At 36.5% G+C, this 20031-nt stretch overlaps 1 protein-coding gene across 2 annotated transcripts in view; it reads right to left on the bottom strand.

Annotated features, from left to right (window-relative positions):
* The window catches only part of STK3 (serine/threonine kinase 3), a 123490-nt gene that overhangs the window by 31697 nt on the left and 71762 nt on the right, over window positions 1-20031 (bottom strand). For both annotated transcript variants that reach the window (XM_070940434.1, XM_070940435.1), the window contains 2 exons: window positions 17648-17846; window positions 14509-14684 (listed from right to left, as the gene is read on the bottom strand). In XM_070940434.1, the coding sequence (XP_070796535.1) occupies window positions 14509-14684; window positions 17648-17846 (375 nt within the window). The remainder of the gene's footprint in view (window positions 1-14508; window positions 14685-17647; window positions 17847-20031) is intronic.

The raw sequence follows: 20031 nt of genomic DNA, 5'->3' as shown, positions 1-20031 counted from the left end.
GAAGGCACCAAGCTAGAAAATGGAAGACCATGAATTATAATCTCACCTTAGCCATGAAAGCCAGCTGAATGACCTTGGGCTGGTCATTCTCTTCAGCCCAACCCACCTCACAGGGTTGTTGTGGGAAAAAGAGAAAGATGTGTTGGATACGTCTGCTGCCTTGAGTTACTTGCAAAAATAATAAAGACGGGATATAAATAAATAAAGTAGTAGTTGTACTGGTTGTCATTAGTCTGGTCTTCTTTATATTCAATTTTAATTCTAGTCCATTTTTTCATTGTGCTCCTTTATCTTTACCATTATAACAAAAGTTCTTTTGTTTTGTCAGCTATCAGCATAATGTCATCACATAACCCAGGTTTTGATGTTTCTTCTTCCAACTTTAGAACCATACTCATCTTCCAATACAACTTACATCAATATATATATTCAGCATATCAATTGATCAATTGAATAAATAGTGAAGCAAGCAGTATGCAACATTTTTCCACTTCTTTGCCAACCTGAAGGCACTGTTTTACCATATTCAATTGGTTCTGTGGCTTTCTGGTCAATGTATAGGTTTAGCATGAGGACAACAAGATGTTCTAGGATTCCCATTTTTTCTAAGCACATTCCAAGCTTCGTGTAATCCACACAATCAAAGGCCTTTCTGTAATCAATGAAGTGCCAACTGACATCTTTTTGCTATTCCTTGTTTTCTCAGTTATCCAGCAGAAATCAGAAATGTCTCATGTTCCTTGGCCTATTCTAAAGCCAGCTTAAACATCTGGCTTCTCTTTTTCCATATGCTCTAATCTATGTTAGATGATCTGCAAAAGCATTATCCACTGCAGTATACGATAAACCATAGTCTTTCTAGATTTAATTTTATTTTAAAGTTTGGGATTTCACATATGGAGTATATCTGCTTGGCATATGCTTGCCTTGGCATATGCAAATATAAAATTAAAAACTAATATATTTTTAACTTTTTAGCTTGATGCTTTTTCATGGGCTCAAGGCAACATAAAGAGCATGCTAACTTTCCCCAAAATGTAGCCTATGAGGTTAATTGGGCGGAGAAGAAACAATTACAAAAAACACTCAGCCATTTTCCTAGTAGAACAGAACTTGAACTTCCTAGGTTCAGGTCCAGCACTGAAAGAACTCTATTAGAATGACTGCAATACTATATACTGGTATGTCATAAATTAAATGAATGCTAGTAATATAATCCCCCCCCCCAAATCTGCTTCAAAAATTCTAATACATATGAAATATGTCTGGATAATAAGGATAAAGGTGTTAAATGGTATCAGATACCCATATTATTTTAACTTACACATTTATCTAGCATTTAATACAACCAAACTCTGAGTGTGGGGGGCGGGGGGGGAATGGAGACATACTGGAATATCAGACTGCATGAGTGCAAGAATATATAAATGCACAAACTTTCTATCCATGTCTCCTTATATAAAATAATATGTAGGACAAATTTTGAAGCAACTATACTTTCCCAATATGCTAAAAAGTCTTTAAATGTTTAAAGGATTTTTAAAAATCTACTTACATAATATATTCAAAAATACGACAAAAAAGGAGAATGCCATTGATACTTTAATGAATGTGGCAAATGCCATATGATTAGCTTCCTTTTCTAACTGTAATCAGCTTGGCAGATTTGAACAGGATATTTTTGGCAAGTGATTATTCAACACTAATAGCAGTTCATTAACTGTCAAAGAGTAGAATATTGTGATGGGGGTAGTGGTGGTGAATTCCTGCAGGCACTTAAGCATAATAATATACAAAGTTATGTGGATTTTTCATATACTAGCCAACTACCCCCAAAATTTATTTTAATCAAACCTTGGTTAAGCATTTTAAGGCAATGTTTCATTATGAACATAAATACAGACTCTACACACTGGTTTAAAAGTAAACCATCTGGTTCTTGATTAGAAAGCTAATGTATCATGTTAAAATAGCTTTATATTTACAAGGAAGAACAAGAATAAATTTGGGATGCAGCTGTACTCATAAATGTATTTGACATGAACATTAAGAAAGACGATGGTAGAATCAGTGATATTTAAAAATTAATCTTATTAAATATATTGCACTTTTTATGTTCTGGTAAAATCTTTCAATTGTGTACAAAGAGATTAGTTCACTAATTCACTGCCAATTATACAAAAGGCTAGCAGAATTTTGCCATTTTAATACCCTTTCTGCAGAGATTATGTAATGTGCTTATTTTATGAAATACTTTGTAATGGATTTATTACTGCACAAAGAGATGAGAATATCAGGTTTTCATTTTTATTAGTGTGGGTTTTTTTAAATTGTATCCCACTTTTATTAATTTATTAGTAACTCAAGGCCACAAATGTACCTAATACTTCTTTCTCCTACTTTATACACAACAATCCATGAGGTGGGTTGCACTGAGTGTGTGACTGGACCAATTTACCCAGTGGCTTTTATGCCTAAGGCAAGACTAGAATTTAACAGTATTCCCAGTTCCTAGCCTAGCACCTTAACCAATACACCAAATAGGCCCCTCAGTTTTTGTTTGGTTTTACTCTTTTTTTGCTCAGTTTGTTTGCTTGGGTGAGGTATTTTGCTCAATATTTAAATGCCAAAACTTTAAGTCAAAATTGTTTTAACCTTAGTGCAAACAAAAGCACTGCCTCCAGGTAGCAATACCAGATGAATTTCCTGGGTTGACTTAGAACCTGGTATGCCCAGGAAAATGACCTTCTTAAGTACTGACAGATTGAGAATAAACCAGTACAATTTAGTTTCAAAAGTTAAAACACTAGCAATGAAAGCAAGCATTCTGAAAAGGCACCTATACCATATATTTCAATCATTGGGTTTAAGAAAAACTTCAACTGAACTTGGTGCAGAGCATTAGTAAAAAGGGATAGAGAGAAGCTGTTTATTAACCTAATAAAATACACTACCTAAAAATGTAGATATTTCTCATATTTGGTAACTCAGAAATTAAGTTTGTTTTTCAATCAGAAAAAAACGTGCAAATAACTATTTTGTAAGACAGCACATTCTGCCTGAGTAGGCATGGATGATCAACAACTTCAAACAAATTTATGGGTGAAAATCAGAGCATTTGAAGTAAAAACCTCTTTTGATGTTTTATATAGAGGATCTTAGGTTACCATCTCTGTGTGAAATGTAACATATGTTTCTATAAAAATATCCCCCTCCAATTATAGCAATCCAAAAAGAAAAATTACCTAATTAAGTATTTTTGCTTAAATAACCTCATCACAAGTAAATAAAAAATTAAAAAGATGAAAACTGTGTTGTAAGATGTGTACTGTATCACAACAGCAATTCTGAAAAGGTAGATGAACTAAAAGGGATAACTTAAGAAAACGTTATGACAATTTGGGGTTGTTGGATGTTTATTTTGTTTTGGTGTCTTCCAGGCAAGTCCCTGCAGTTTTCTTGGAAAGATTTTAAAAGTACTTTGTCACTGCCTCCTTCCTAGGGCTAACTGGCCCAAAGTCACCAGCTGGCTTTGTGTCTAAGGGAGTACTAGAACTCATGATCTCTGTTTCTAGCCTGGTGCCTACAAATGGCTTTCTACATCCATTTGTAGACACTGAAAAAAGGATTTCACTCTAGGAGGGGGAAAAAAGTTTTTCATTCTAGATCGTTAATTCTAAAGGTTCTGACAATTGTAAAACAACAAAAAAGACACCAAAAGAAGCACAAGGAAAAATCTTTAAATCTTCATAACTTTTTAACTAATGTTCTTTAAATTCTTGGCCTGTGGTATTGCTTTGCTTTTTGTTGAGCTTAGCCAGAACAGGGATAACTATAGTTCAACCTTTCCTAACTGGGTCCTTCCCAGGTATATTAGGCTAATTGCCATTAACCAGGCTAATTGAGAATTATAGAGACTGTGGATTAAGGCATCCCGTTTAAGGCTGCTGCTATAGCTGATTAGTGTCACACTCAAGACTCCTGCAGGAAACCCGAGCTACTTTAAAATACATTGAAAATATGTATTATGCCTGGACAGTATTCAACAAGACAATAAAACAATCTGGACAATCTGAGATTAGGATTAAAAATCCTAATCTCAGTTTACAGTTGAACTGTCTGTGAGGCAGAATTGTTTTTCCTATTATGTCAGGCTACCTCAAATTCTACCTTTGACCTGTTTAGTCCCTTCTCCTTCCCTGCTTTCCATTTTTCCCCATGAAGTCTTTTCCACATATACTTTTCTTTCTTTTTTGGTTGGTGTGAGTGTGTGTGTGTGTGTGTGTGTGTGTGTGTGTGTGTGTGTGTGTGTTAAACATTATTACAACATATGTAAATTTATATGCATAAATAAGAATGGGAAAAACAAAAAAAACCCTAGGTGGTCCTCAACTTGACTGAAAAAATGGTGGTAGGGCATTTCTGTGCTGTGGTTGTGCACAAGAAGGGAATGCCCATAATAACATGAAGAAGCCTGGTAGGCTTGATTCTCCATCCCCAATAAAACAAATGTAAGTCATAGTTCCATTGCTTTTTATATTTTTGATCTAAGGGGGACTGGAAGTATCCTATGAAAACTGGATTCATCTTTTGAGAGAAAGAGGGAGGGGAAAATTGAAAAATGGTCTTCAAAGCTAAAATGGACGTGTCACTGTACCTTCCTTGTTTTTATTTTTAACATGAAAAAAAGGAGAAGTGATGTTTTGATTGTGATGAGCAGCTTGACAGGATGACCTCTGAATTCTGGATAAAGTTCAGAACAAATGCTGTTGAATTGCTTAGGGTAGCCAATCTGTTGCTTTTTCAAAAAGTCTCTCCATTACCTCATTTTCAAAGGTAACACCTCACCCAAAAGCCCTTTAATTTCATCTGCTATTCAAACTTCACTGATATTTCTTGCCACCCTCAACTTTTGCAGAGGAATGATTAATCCTGAAAAAAAATGTACATGGGAGGGAGAGCGTTCAATCCAGCTTGATTACTGCAGAAGCAGCAAATGATCCATATGAACAAGACAGACAAGGGAAAAAAACCTGGAACACATACCCATTAAAGGGCCAATTTGCTTGACTCCGTGAAGCCAATGAAAACTTAAAACTGTAATTCTGTTCTCTGCTGTGGTTCCTATGGCAACAATTCTCTAATCACAGAAAACAAGTCCAATTCCTAGAACTATCCACAATTTCCCTCACTAGTTTTACACTAACCAACTTGTTTAAGATCACCAGCAGACTGTTGCCATAGCAGCTGATGAAACGAGTGGAAAGAACAACTGTGAAGAGAGGGCAACTGCCTACATATCTGATATCCTCCATTAACTCTCCCACATTCATTTTTCACATTTTGTTTGTACTCTTTTATTTCCAATATATATTTATAAAGCAACTATAAAGCTATCTGAAGTATGATGGCATGAATGTTCATGGCTTAAGTATGATGGAAAAGACATTCATATGTGAAAAGGGAAGATTTCTCTCTTCTTTCATTGGAATGTGTCTGGCTCTGAAACTAAAGAGGAAAAGCTAGCAGATTCTCAACTACAATTCATGAGGTAACAGGTTATCATCCCTCTCTACCTCTATCTGATGAATATAGAATCAGAGCCTATCCTTGGGACTGTTAAGCCCTAAATCAGCTAAAGTTTTCGTGTTTTTCTGGTATTGATAATTGCAATATTGTTTGCCGCCCAGAGAAAAGTGGATTCAGATGGATAGCTATTCAATTCTAATTTACAGAATACAGAATAAGAGTTGGAAGGGACCTGGGAGGTCTTCTAGTCCAACCTCTGCTGAAGCAGGAGATACTATGCCATTCCAGACAAATGGAAGTCCAATCTCTTCTTAAAATCCCCCACTGATGGGGCACCCACAACTACTGGATGCAAGCTGTTCCACTGATTAATTGTTCTGTCAGGAAACTTCTCCTTAGTTATAAATTGGATTTCTTCTTGATATGTTTCCATATATTACTTCTTGTCCTACCCTCAGGTGCTTTGGAGAATAAGCTGACCCCTGTCTTCTCGGTAATAGCCCTTCAAATATTGGAAGAATGCTCTCATGTAACTTGTAGTCCTTCTCTTCTTAGATTAGACATACCCAGTTCCTGAAATCATTCATCATGTTTTAACCACAGCCTCCTAGTCATCTTTGTTGCTCTTCTCTGCACCCTTTGTAGAATCTCAACATCTTTTTTGTTTCGTGGTGACTAAAACTGGATCCACTATTCCAAGTATGGTCTTACCAAGCAGTATAAATCAGTACTAACACTTCATATGACCTTGATACTATCCCTCCGTAAAGTAATTCATGTAATTTTAGGATATAATAATTATAGTGACAGTCTTGGATGCTTTACTTATTGCTTCCTATGTTGATGATGCAACATCTAAATTTTATTTGCCAACCATCTTCTTTCTGCAGTAGTTTGGAAAAGAAATGTACACTAATGCTGACTATTTTCTACCAACACTTTTTAAAGAAAATCTGGAAAGAAGGGGGAGCAGTAATAAAAGATAGAATGCCTGTACATAGCTTCTAATTTATAAATAGAAAACACGGAAAACATTTTTGCTGCCATTCCCACCTGCAAACATATTTTGTAGAGCAGAGACTGAAATTATTATTGACTAAAATGGTTATCCCAATCAATATGCTAATCAGAAATATAATCAACTCACATATAAAACTAATAATCTGAAGTAGTAGCAGCAGATTATGCCATAATTATTCCAATGAATCTTATGAGGGAAATTTATCTTTTTAACAATGTCAGGATTATTTATTTGTTTATTTATTTTATTTTATTAGGCTTATATGCCGCCCTAGCTCCAACGGACTCAGGGCGGCTCACAACAATAAAACCACAATCCATAATGCAAGTTAAAATGCCTAATTATGTACTTATAACTATTTGACTATTGGTTTTATCCAGAATTTAGCAACATATAATATATGTTTAGGACTGGAATGTAATGTTCACTTAATGAAATACAGTATAAGTGTTTCACAAGCATTCATATTCTGGATATTTTTTTTAAAGATATAGAACAGTATTAAATCTGAAAATTATATAACATGAATACAATCCTATTAATAGCCATTCAGAAAACAACCTCAAGGGATATTGCAAAGTTCAGAGTTGGATGGAATAACACAAGTTTATACAGGATGGAAAGTTTCCTTCTTCACTATTAGAATCATATTAGACAAGTGGAGTTTGAATCTCAAAGCTCAGTTCCTCTCATCTTTGGAAAACATCTTCATGTTTTTAATCAAGCTAAAGGTATTTCAAAGCTATCTGAAAACTCAAGAAACTACAGAGAAGTGCATGAGATATTAATATGAACAATTAGTTACTAAGGCAACAGTGACAAATATAACTGAGCTGCTTTTATTTTGTTATTCTCATCATTTTCTTCCACTTCATTACTGTTTACAAATTTTTCAGGAATAATAATCCTATAATTCAGGAATAATAATCCTATAATAAGTAGGAATGCTGGCAACCAACTTCTATAACCTTACTGACCCTCAAAGCTGCCAAATAGTTACAAAATTTATTCTAGTTTGTTTTATGGGCTAATTATAATGAGGACAATGTGTGTTTTTTTTCCAAGTCATAGGCTGACATTTTAAAATAATCCTGGAAAGTTCTAGCACAAGAGTAGCAGATTCTGTATTTGATTATATAAACTCATGAACCAGCAAGCTTGGGCAGCCTTTCCTCACCATTCCTTTTCTTTTTCCTCATCATTCCTATTACCCTCTAGATACGGAGGGCAATTGTTGAGAAAAAGGCAGCCTCCTTTAATATTGAATTGGCTCTGATACTTTAAATCCCAATTACTACTTCTGAGCTGCTTCTGCTATAGCTATTTTAGATGTAATGCTAACTATGGCTTACAATAACGTCAACATACAAGTATTGAGCCTTCTTATTAAGCTGTGAAAAGAGGAGAATCTTTCACCAATTCTTTTAACTATTTAGGTCCGGAAAACAGTAATTCCTAATCTCTTACTTGTTAATGCAGATTAAGCACTTCCTATTTACAATGTCATCATTTTACAGAAATTGTAATATGTTTTATCTTTTAACAGATGACTTTCTACCAATAATAGAAAAAATTTGTCCCCCAAAATATATCTATTTAAACAGTTATAATGGCAATACGTGATTTACATGCTCATTATTTAATATGAAACAATCTGGGATCATATCTATACGGACTTCAGCAAAAAAACATTTTCTCCCCACAAGCACTAATGTAAAATACATTTGCCTACTTTTATTTATCCTAACCAGAAAAAATAAAGAGATTGTGTGGACAACGTTAAGGTAATTAATTACATGAGTGCTGATGAGGCTTTAAATAGCTAGTTTACTAGCTATTCGATCATTTCTAGCTAATGCCAGTTTTATGTCTTAGATCCATTGTTAAAACAATAATGCAAATATGAATAACTTGCATTATTACATCATTTTCTAGCTAATGCCTGTTTTATAACTATCTAAGATCTATTGTCAAAACAATAACAGAAATACAAATAATAAATTGTCCATAGGATACATATAAGACTTTAAAAAATACACAAAAGCCCACATTCAAAGAAATGAGTCACTAGGAGAAGGGCGGGATATAAATTGAATGAAGAAAATAAAGAAAACAACATATACTAAACTGATTTTACAGAACATGATTGCTTCAGCTTTAGAACTATATAAGAGAAAACATTAAATAGGTAGTCCTTGATTTATGATCACAACTGAACTTAAAATTTATGTTGCTAAATGAGACAATTGCTAAGTGAGTTTCGCCCCACTTTTTTTTCCTAGTCTCTGTACAATTAACAGATAGACAATATACTCACAAATTATTGTTTCATTACTGATTGAGAAATATTTGTAAAGATTCTAAAGGTCACTAACGCATTTCAAAGTCTCATATTCTACCTTTTCCATGTTAGAAGAGCTAAAACTTATAGTATACATTAGGAACTAGCTAACTGGAATGATCTGCAAGCCACAGTGTCTCCTGTTGATTGCAGTCATGACAAACTGCATAAATTTAAACGCATAAAGCCTTACAAAGGCTTTATGGTGCTAAAGGAAAAGAATAAATATTACTATCTCAGTGCAAGTTATACTTTATTGAAAATTCTCTTTAGATTCCTTGTATTCTGTCAAGATTTTTTTAAGTTCTACATAATTATATATACAAAATGACTTTTACTAGAAAGATTCATTCAGTGGCATGGTTAGAAGATACAGAATTACAATAAGGCTTATCATGAACCATCAGGTCCTTGAGATTCAATTACTTATTTTTGACATAGTTCAATATATCATGGGAGGTTGCATTATTGGAAAATCTCAACAGAAAAAAATGCTATACTTGCTGAGTGTTAAAATAAATAGCTTTTAATAAAAAGAAAACTGTTCAAATTTGCTATCATTGTGATCAGAAGGGATTGCTGATGGGAAACACAATGCTCTGCAGGAAGGAGACTTAAATATTTAAGTTTATGTATATTCTGACAATATTAAGTTCATGCAAGATTTTCACTGTAGTTTACAGTTACTTAATTTATGTAAGGGTTGATTTATCTGACATAATTTTAATGGATTTTGTTTTGTTTTGCTCGCATCTTACTGAACCTGAAGTGACTGCTGGCAAACAAAATCAATCTTCTCCCTCTCTTTATTATGAGACTAATACAAATTAATCACTTTAGAATGATCCTGAATATTAGTCTACTTTTCCAGTTTAGAATTTAAATTGCTATTCCATTTTCAAATATTCATAAAATGTTTTTGATTATATTTACTGATAAAAAAACACATTAATTAGATCTCATTAGGGGACAAAATTGACAAAAGAGAAAGGGAAGAGTTCTTGTATTTTTTATGAACTGCATAAAATGTATGCCAGCAATTTTTTAGAAATATATTTTTAAACAAGTATAAAATATTTGCTCCACCATTCTCTATTCCTCAGCAAATGTTAAGTCATTCACAATTATTAACAACATACATACCATCTAAGGTATTTTAATTTGGGAAATTAATCTAAATTCTTGTACTTTTGAAGAGGAAAAAAGCAAAAAAGTTATTGATATTTTTCAAAATATGTTCACTAATTTAAAAAAAATCCTAACAAGTATTTTATAAACATGAATAAATGTTGCTATACATAAAGTAACAGTTTTATTAACAACTATCCTTTCTGCAGTGAAGTGGAAATCTTATGAGTAGCCTGAACTTTTATACAAGATTGAGAATACACAGAAATTACTTATATTTATTTATTTATTATTTATTATTCGTATTTCTATGCCATCCAACTCTCTGAGGACTCTGGGCGGCTTACAACAAAGACAGTATGAACAATATAAATAAAAGACGTTAAAAAACCCCATACACACCGCTCATGGCCGGATCTCCCAAGATCGCAGTGGCGAGATCAAGGGCCCCAAGCCTGCTGGAAAAGCCAGATTTTCACCATTTTCCGGAAGGCCAGTAGGGTGGGAGCAGTCTGGGCCTCAGGAAGTAGCTGATTCCAGAGAGCCGGGGCAGCCACATAGAAGGCCCTCGCCCGCGGACCCGCCAGCCGACATTGTTTAGCTGACGGGACCCAAAGGAGGCCAACTCTGTGGAATCTTACCGGTCGTTGGGAGCTATGCGGTAGAAGACGGTCTCGAAGATAGCCTGGCCCTAAGCCATATAGGGCTTTAAAGGTAATAACCAACACCTTGAATTGTGACCCGAGACTGATAGGAAGCCAGTGCAGCTCACGGAGGATTGGTGTAATGTGGGAGTACCTAGGTGCACCCACGACTGCTTGAGTGGCTGCATTCTGGACCAACTATAGTCTCCGAACACTTTTCAGGGGTAGCCCCATGTAGAGCATGTTGCAATAATCCAACCGTGAGGAGACAAGGACATGAGTGACTGTGAGAAGAGCCTCCCGATCCAAGTAGGGTCGCAATTGGTGTACAAGGCGAACCTGTACAAAGGTCCCCTTAGCCACAGCTGTCAGGTGTTGCTCTAATCTCAGCTATGGGTCAAGGAGGACACCCAAACTGCGAACCCGTTCTGAGGGGGACAGCTTCTCCCCCCCAGGACTAAGGATGGACAATCGACATGGTCCTTGGGAGGCAATACCCACAGCCACTCGGTCTTGCCTGGGTTAAGTCTGAGCCTGTTGACTCCCATCCAGATTCTCACAGCCTCCAGGCACTGGCACATCACATCCACTTCTTCACTGAAATGATGCGGGGTGGAGATATACAGCTAGGTATCATCGGCATACTGCTGATATCCTGCCCCATATTGTCGGATGATCTTCCCCAGCAGTTTCATGTAGATGTTGAATAGAAGGGGAGAGAGGACCGAGCCCTGAGGCACCCCACAAACGAGGGGCCTAGGGGTTGACTTCTGTTCTCCTATTAACACTGACTGTGACCAACCAGAGAGATAAGAGGAGAACCACCGTAACACGGTGCCTCCCACTCCCAACTCCCTTAGTCAGCCTAGTAGGATACCATGGTCGATAGTATCGAAAGCTGCTGAGAGGTCAAGTAGCACTACGATAGAGGAATGACCCCCATCATGGGCTCGCCAGAGATCTTCCATCAAAGCGACCAAAGCAGTTTCCAGCTGTAGCCAGGTCTGAAGCCAGATTGAAAAGGGTCCAGATAATCCGTTTCCTCCAATGTCCGTAGGAGCTGAAGTGCACTTTCTCTACAACCTTCCCCACAAAGGGTAAGTTGGAGACTGGATGAAAGTTCTTTAATTCTGCCGGGTCCAAGGAAGGCTTCTTGAGGAGGGGTCTTATGACCGCTTCCTTTAATAGTTGCGGAAAAGACCCCTCCCTTAAGGAAGCATTAACTAAAGTCAGGAGCCAGCCTCATGTCACCTTCCTGCTGGCTGAAACCAGCCAGGAGGGGCACGGGTCCAACAAACAAGTGGAGGAACTCATCGCACCCACAGCCTTGTCCATTTCCTCAGGAGTCACAGGCTCAAACGCATCCCACACAATACGACTAAGACCTGCCCTGGTCATCTCAGTCAGAATTGCCCAATCAGAGTCCAGGTCCATCCGAATCTGAACTTTATCTGACAGTAAGTGCACAAATTCCTCAGCTCTACCCTGTAAGAGCTCCTCCATTCCCCCTACATTAAGGAGAGAGCGAGTCATCCTAAACAGTGCGGCTGGGCGAGAATCAGCGAATGCAATAAGTGCGGAAAAATGTGAACATTTTGCAGACCGTATCGCCACTAAATAAGTCCTAATAAAGGCTCTTAAGAGTGTTCGGTCAGATTCAGATTTACTGGTCCTCCAGTGCCACTCTAGATGTCTCTTCTGGCGCTTCATCTCCTGGAGCTCCTCGGTAAACTAGGGAGCTTTCCTGGATCCACTGCTCTTGAGAGGTCGCAAAGGCACAATCTGGTCCAGTGCCCCAGACACTGCCTTATTCCAGGCAACAACCAGGGACTCTGCCGGGCTGTGGACAAGGGAGTCAGGTATCTCCCCAAGCTCCTTCTGGAACCCTGCAGGGTCCATTAGGCACCTGGGGCGGAACCACTTAATTGGCTCCGCCTCCCTGCAATGGGGGAGTGGCGTCCTAAAGTCCAACCTCAGCAGAAAATGATCTGACCACGACAAAGGAGAAACATCTATCTCCCTTAATTCCAGATCACGTCTCCATTGCCCCGAGAGAAACACCAAGTTGAGCATGTGTCCCCCCCTATGGGTCGGACCCTGAACTACTTGGGTCAGGTTCATGGTTGTCATGGAAGCCATGAACTCCTGAGCCACATCTGAGGGTTTGCCAAGTGATGGCAGGTCCCCCAGCACCATGAGCCTGGGGAACTCCACCGCCAACCCGGCTACTGCCTCTAGTAGCCCAGGTAGGGATGTTGTAATGTAGCTGGGAGGCAGGTATGTCAACAACAGACCCAACTGAACCCTTGAGTCCAACCTCAAGAGGAGGGACTCACATCCGACAATCTCCGGGGCAGGGATCCTGCGAGGGCAAAGACTCTTACAGACAGTGACTGCCACTCCTCCACCCCTTCCCTGGAGTCGCAGCTGATGCAGTATCTGAAACCTGTCTGGGCACATCTCTGAGAGGGGAGCACCCCCCTCCTGGCCCAGCCAGGCCTCAGTTATGCATGCCAGGTCAGCCCTCTCCTCCAGGATTAAATCCCGAACGAGGGGGGCTTTATTAATAACAGACCTGGCATTAAATAGCAGCAGCCTGAGGCCAGGGCCCTGATTTCCCAAGTGACCAGGTATAAGGGATGAGCCTTGTGAACCAAAACCAGAACCAGAGGGGCCAGAACACATAATCGCTTTGACACAGTGAGTCCTAGTTCCCCGAGAGTGGCCTACCCCTCGGCTCCCATCATATCTACCAGTCATAACTGCAATATTCCGGCTCTCCATCTCCCCAGAGACCCCTCCTCCCCACTGGCCCCCGTCTTCCCCAGCAGGCAAGGCACTTCATTCATACCGAGCCGGAGGTCATATCTGGGCCCCCATCTGCTTCTGCTTTAAAACTGCTATAAAAACATGTCTATTAATTTCTCTCTGACAATCTATAGGACCTAAAGTCAATGACAATAATGAATATTCACAAATCTCCCAACTTCCTAATGAGAGGTTAGATACATTAATTTCTTCAGTGAGGGAAAGAAAAGAACAGCTAGACCATAAGGAGAAGAAATATGTGTGGTTGAAAAATTGTACTGCAAATTTTAATTATTTGTCAACTGTATTTTTCAGTTTAGAACAGCATGTTAAACCAATAGACTGTATACAATTTTGTCTCTCAACATTATAAAGATTTTTAACTCAGGAAAGGCTTTTAGGTGTGGAAACTTTTTTCTTTATGACAATTTATTCTGCAGTACAACTTCCATACTTCTCCAGAAGTCCTACAACAATTAGGGGATAAAGTAAGATAATTACAATGAAGGCTCTGAGGGAAAAGGATCTCCAAATATCTCTTTCTTCTGTTTTCTGCACATGTAATATTTTCAAGGACTTTCTAATGTTTCATAGTAATTCAAAAATTGTTTCCTGATTCCAAGTTTTAAAATCTTTGGACTGAAACAGGCTTTCTTTCAGTGTAGGAAGAAATTATTCTAAACATACATACATAGGAACTGTATTTTAGAGAATATGGAAATAAAGTATTATACTTAGTCTCAAGTGTATGAGATTATCAGTTTAGAGACAGGAAACCAAAGAGAAAGAGCAGGCTACTTCTATTTGAAGATTTTAGTCTCCTATTACATAAAGCAATATTCCTATGAATGTATGCTATTACTGTATGTTTAACGCAGTGCAAAATATGCGCTGAAGATATACACTATGTTCACATAATTCCCAACCAGAAAGAAAAAGATGGAAGTATATACTTGTATCATGTAGAAATATTAAATCAGCAATATCCACATAAAATCCATCAACATTAGGAAAACAAACTGTACATAAGAACTTACAAAATCAAAGTCACCATCCTGGGGAACTTTCCAGTTATCAGGGAAAACATTCTTCGCTATGTGATAAGATTCATGTATATTTTGATTGCAGTTTTCATGGGCCTTATTTTTGGAATCCTGTTTATCAAAATAGTCCATAAATGAAGGTCGCTGAGCCTGTGGTGATGTAGCATTTCCTGTTTTGAAAATAAGAAAATAGTCAAAAATATGAAGAGAAACCAAAGAGCTCAAAGTGATTGTGCTGTCTGAAAGTTAACTAATTTTAGAAGTATTAATGCTTTTTTTTACTACAAATTAAGATAACATGTTATAGTGACAGTACAACTAGAAGTACAACAGAACCACACAAAACCTTATTATAATTAAAGCAGTATACAAATAAATTATCTATAAGCAATTGATAACCAATTTATGTACTGAAGTTAGACTGAAATGTAATTCCTTTATATTTAGCAAGTGACACCACTTAGTTACTTGACAGTAAATTAAACTAGTAACTTATCCTAGTTGCTGAGGTGGGAGACCTTCAAGGGCAAGAGAGAAGCAAGAGAAAAAAGAGATTACATTGTAAAATATAAGAAAGGAAAAAAATACTTTCATATTTTGGTGAAGAAAACTAAACCAATGACCAATCTAAATTACCAAATCTAAACTCAACTCAAGAAAGAATTTACTTACGAGTAATGCTAAATTAATTTTTCATAATAAGTTGTTTCATATAATTCATGGTTTAAAAATTAATAATTATGTAATTGTCCAAAGGAAAATAACACCTTATCTGGCTATTTAAGACCCAGGTAAAGATTCTTAAACTCATCCAATTATATATCAAAGTACTGAAGGCAAAACTGTGATTCTAAATATATTTTGCCTCATAAGGAAAAATAATCTTATGTTCTTGTAGAAATCGCAGGTGCATATTATTTCTCAATTTTTCAAGCTTATCACTGATGATTAAATACAAATTTGCTAAAGGAAGAGGAAGTAATGCCAATTCTTGAAATTCCTTTTTTTAAGAAAAAATACAATACTATACAATAGAAGTGCATGAAATTATTTAATTAAATGTTCATAAAATTTTTAAGTTTCACATTAAACGATGATGTCTGACTTTCGAAGTGTCAAGTGACAATCATTTTCAGAATTGGCTCATTACTACTTTGGCTGAATTTTGGAGAAAAATATATTATCAGAATTAATTCCCAACTCAAAAGTCATTTTCAGCTACTTGTATTTTGAAAGAAATAGATCAAACATTTATAATCCTATTACAATAATAGCAAGAGACCTATTAAGAATCCCTGCCTTCAAACTAAAAAAATTACAATAAAGCACACAAGCCAACTTCTTTTAATAAATATATTAAGGTAGAATTACAGTAATACTAAGAATAACCACTGGTGGGCAAAAAAGCAATGGGAATAAGAGTGATTTCAAACTTCCCAATTTATTTTGCTTGTGGGAGGCTTACAGGGAGAAAGTTGTTGGGGGAGCCAGCAAGAGGTCCAAAGTCAGAAGATAGGTAAGTGGCTGCTGCTGGGATGGGAGGGTAGGAGGGAGCAAGACTGTGGAGAGGTGCAGATTAAGAATGGTACATGGGGGTACACAAGAGGTGTTGCATAGGCTGAGTAGAGGGGGGACAAGAAGAATGCATGGGGATCATAGGTATGTGAGCAGTGCTGGCCAGGCCAGTTGAAGTGCCATGCAGGTCAGGCGGCGCATGGAGGGATGGCATGGGTGGGGAAGAGTGAGTGCGGATGCCCAAGAGGTAGTACATGGGTTGGGAAAGGCACACTGGTGGGGCAGGATATGTGGGGGTGCACCAGAGATGCCACACTGGTCAAAGTAGGCACATAGGGACAGTGCAAATTGAAAACTGTGCATGGAGTGTGCAAGAGATGCTATGTGGGTTGGGGTGGGGAATGGCACAAGTTAGGGTACTGTGCAGGGGCTTAGTGACCATTTGTTGTTAAGTCGAGGACTACATGTATTATCTTTTTGATGAAGTTAAAAATCCTTGACATACTGTGAAAAATTAATACAGCTGTAGGTCTAGTTGCCATCTACCATTATGCACTTCATAAAACGCATGTTTTGAAAAATTTTAAACGTTACCTAATTTTAATATTGTATATAAAACTTAATGAATTTATTCTAACAGTTTATATAGGAGCAATTTTATCATATGTGCATCATCAGACATATGGCAAGATAACCATCAGATAGGATAATTCTGCTGCAATTTATACTTTTGAGAATCAGACCACCCATTTCCACCTGATTTCTCATAGATTGATGCTCCACACATTAATCAAAAGAATGAAATGTGTCACAAGAAATTATTGCTTAATTCAGAACCTAAAGTCTTCTAATCTTCTTTTAACCTAAGGGCAAGCAAATTCATTCAGAAATTTTCAATGAATAATTGAAGATACTGTGTATTAAGGTAGATTGAACGCAAGCAGCATGTTTAACAAAAAATAGAATCCTGCAGACAATTCAATCATTCAAACAACTAAAAGGTATTATTCAATAATGTTTTTAAACATACTTATCATTATTCAATTATAACTTTTGGTTTTAAAATTATGTGTGTTGTTAAATTTATCCAAAATGGGATCATATTTGAATGATGTACCGCACTGTATGTATTCATTTAAAATGATCTTAATTTAAAACATTCTATAATTGTAGCATATATTGTTATTTTTCCGTTTATTCTACACTAAATTGTTGCATTACCAGCTTGAGTAAAACACTAATATTTGAAAACATAGATTTCCATAACATAGCATAAAGCATGCAAAGGAATTACAACTCCAAAGATGGAAATTTGGGGATCTTGACTTGCCTTCCAGAAGAAATTCACATATTGGAATGCTTTTTTATGGTTCATATTTTTTTGTCTTGGTAGGTCAAATGAATTTGAAAGAAGTTGCCAGGAAAAATTTTAAAAATGTAATATGCAGATTAATTTCAATTTGCACAAACCACATAAATGTAGCTAGTAGCTATATTAGCCAAAATGTATTGGTCTTAATTCTAACATTTAATTGAATTAAAGTGAGTATTCACTGCTTACAGGGCTGAAATAAAAAGCATTTAGAATGTTTCTTTTACAAAGAAAAATGAAACATACTTTTCATGGTTCCATCTTCATCTTCTTCTTCATCATCATCACTATTTATTACCATGGTCCCCAAATCCGATTCTAGCATGGTGCTGTTATGTTCAATCATGGTCTGAGCACTGTCACTCATTGTACTTGTAGCCCTCATTGTACCAGCAGTATCAGATGTTGTCTTTACCATGGTGTGAGAATCGAGCTCATCTTCATCCTGCAAGCAAAAAAGAAAGAAAAAAGAAATTACCTTCAAAATCATGCTGAGAAGACCAGGGCACTGCAAAGCATTTGAAGGAGTAATTTCTAAAACATATTAGCACAAGCAAAACATACCTAAAACCAGTAGTGACATTCCACAGAAGGGCCAGCACCAGATGTTCAAGGAATTTCCCCAAGCTGCGTCCTTTTCTCAAAACAGCCACATAAAGCCTTTCTACAGGCCACAAATCCCCAAATGCTTTGGGAAGGATTGTATTGTTCAGATGAAGACACTTGGCAAACCTCCCGCTTCTCTCCCCCCCCCCCACTACACACCTTTCATTGTAATATGCTGAAATAAGTGGTTGAAGATTCTATTCCTTGTAAATTGGGGGGAGGGTGTTCTTTATTATGTTGATGTTTTTAATCTTGTAAACCATGCACAGTTGCTTGATGAGTGGGGCAGTCTTAGAAATTGAAGAGGTAATATGATGCTTTTTATTTTTCATTAAATAGTAATAAAAATAGAAGAAGTAATAAATCTCAATGAATATAACATACTGATATGTCTAAGACTTAAATTATTACTCTAATTCAAATTTTTCTCTCCTTTCTCCATTCCCTACCTTGCAACCACTGAATTCTATTTAATTTTTATTCTTAAGAGTTGATTTGGAATTTTTGTTTGAACTTAGCCCTGATGTTATGGAAGTTATAAAATAAATGTTAATTGTTTGAGGGGGTTCCCTTTATTTCTCATGAAGGTTTAATGACATGCATATATTTTTTGACTAGGCGGATATTTTATTGCATTTTATTTTGTTTTGCAAGCTGCCAGGAGTTTTAAAGGTTTGGCAGCATATAATAAGGAAACTTTTTTTCCCACCAAAAAGAATTTTATTTTTCGACTGAACCATTTTTAGTCATGCCTAAAGATTTACCAGAATCAATTATTACTTGCTAATATGAAACTATTCTCTCATTTATTTTAATGGGTCAATACTACTAAGACTGAGTCCAATCCAATTTGTGCTCATTTTATTCCTCACTGTACCAAATTAATCCAAAAATTTTTTGGAAACATCCTTTAGTAACAGCAAATACTATTTCTACAAAACCACAAACATATTTTGAAAAGGTATCATAAAAGAAAAATTATAAACATAGAAAACTGATATACAAATCTGTTTTAAATCATATTATGGGGTCATTAGTGTGATTCCATTTATTAGCGTTCCAGGACGTCCGGCAACTATATTTTCTAGCTCTTCTGCTTAAGACTCTTTGAACCAAACACTATCAAGGACTGAATCTGAAACTTTCTCCAAGAAGATTACTTATTCCAACAGTACCATTTCTTTTCCTTCCCCCCCGCCCCCTATGGAATAGCCATAAGATTATGAAAGACAAGTATTCAATAAAACTAAAACTATTTTTTCCCCAAAAAATCTATCTCAACTGGCAAGGCCAACCTCTCTCATTTGTATACAAATGTTTGTTAAAATCATGATAAAAGGGGCAAGAAGAAAACCTGCTGATTCTTTGTAGGAAAGTATCTGCTCAGCAGATGCTTGAGGACTGTGGAACAGAGTTAATTCCAGCAAAGAATACAAAAGCATTTTCAATCAGTGGCAGTAATGTGCCAGGAATGTAAAACAGAGAACTGATGATAATCCAGATCATGAATCATAAAACCCATATGGAATAGAAGCATTTGAAAACATTATTAGGAAATCCTATTCTCTTTCTGAAATCTGATGTAAAGGATGTGCACAAAATCCAAGCTATTTAAGAACTAGCATGCTGTTCTATGCCTTAAGTGCTTTTTACAAGGGCACATTCTACTGTCCACAAAAAAAAAAAAAAAAAAAAAAAATCAGAATGTAGAAGAGCTGCTTCTATAAAACCTTTCAATTAAACGTCTAATTTTAGATGATTCAAATAAAAAGAAAATTCCTGACTTCAGTTTGCTTTGGGGGCCAAATGAGATCAACCAAGTATGCTTCCAAAACCTATTCTGACATCAGCAAGTTTACAAAATGGCCCTGCATGTTTCAATAACTAAGAGAAAAGAATCAAATATCACTAATGAATGCCATGCATCCCATCATGAGGAACATTTTTCAGTTCTTTAAGGCAGGGAGGAATCATTATAGGAAATTATGTCAGATGATACCCATAGAATATTTTAAATTATCATT

The sequence above is a fragment of the Pituophis catenifer genome, unplaced genomic scaffold (genome assembly GCF_029215685.1).
Source record: "Pituophis catenifer annectens isolate HBS135680 unplaced genomic scaffold, rPitCat1.0.hap2 SCAF_3, whole genome shotgun sequence".
NCBI classification, from domain to species: domain Eukaryota; kingdom Metazoa; phylum Chordata; class Lepidosauria; order Squamata; family Colubridae; genus Pituophis; species Pituophis catenifer.
The sequence above is the reverse complement of the archived record's forward strand: the minus strand, read 5'-3'. Positions and strand labels throughout refer to the sequence as shown.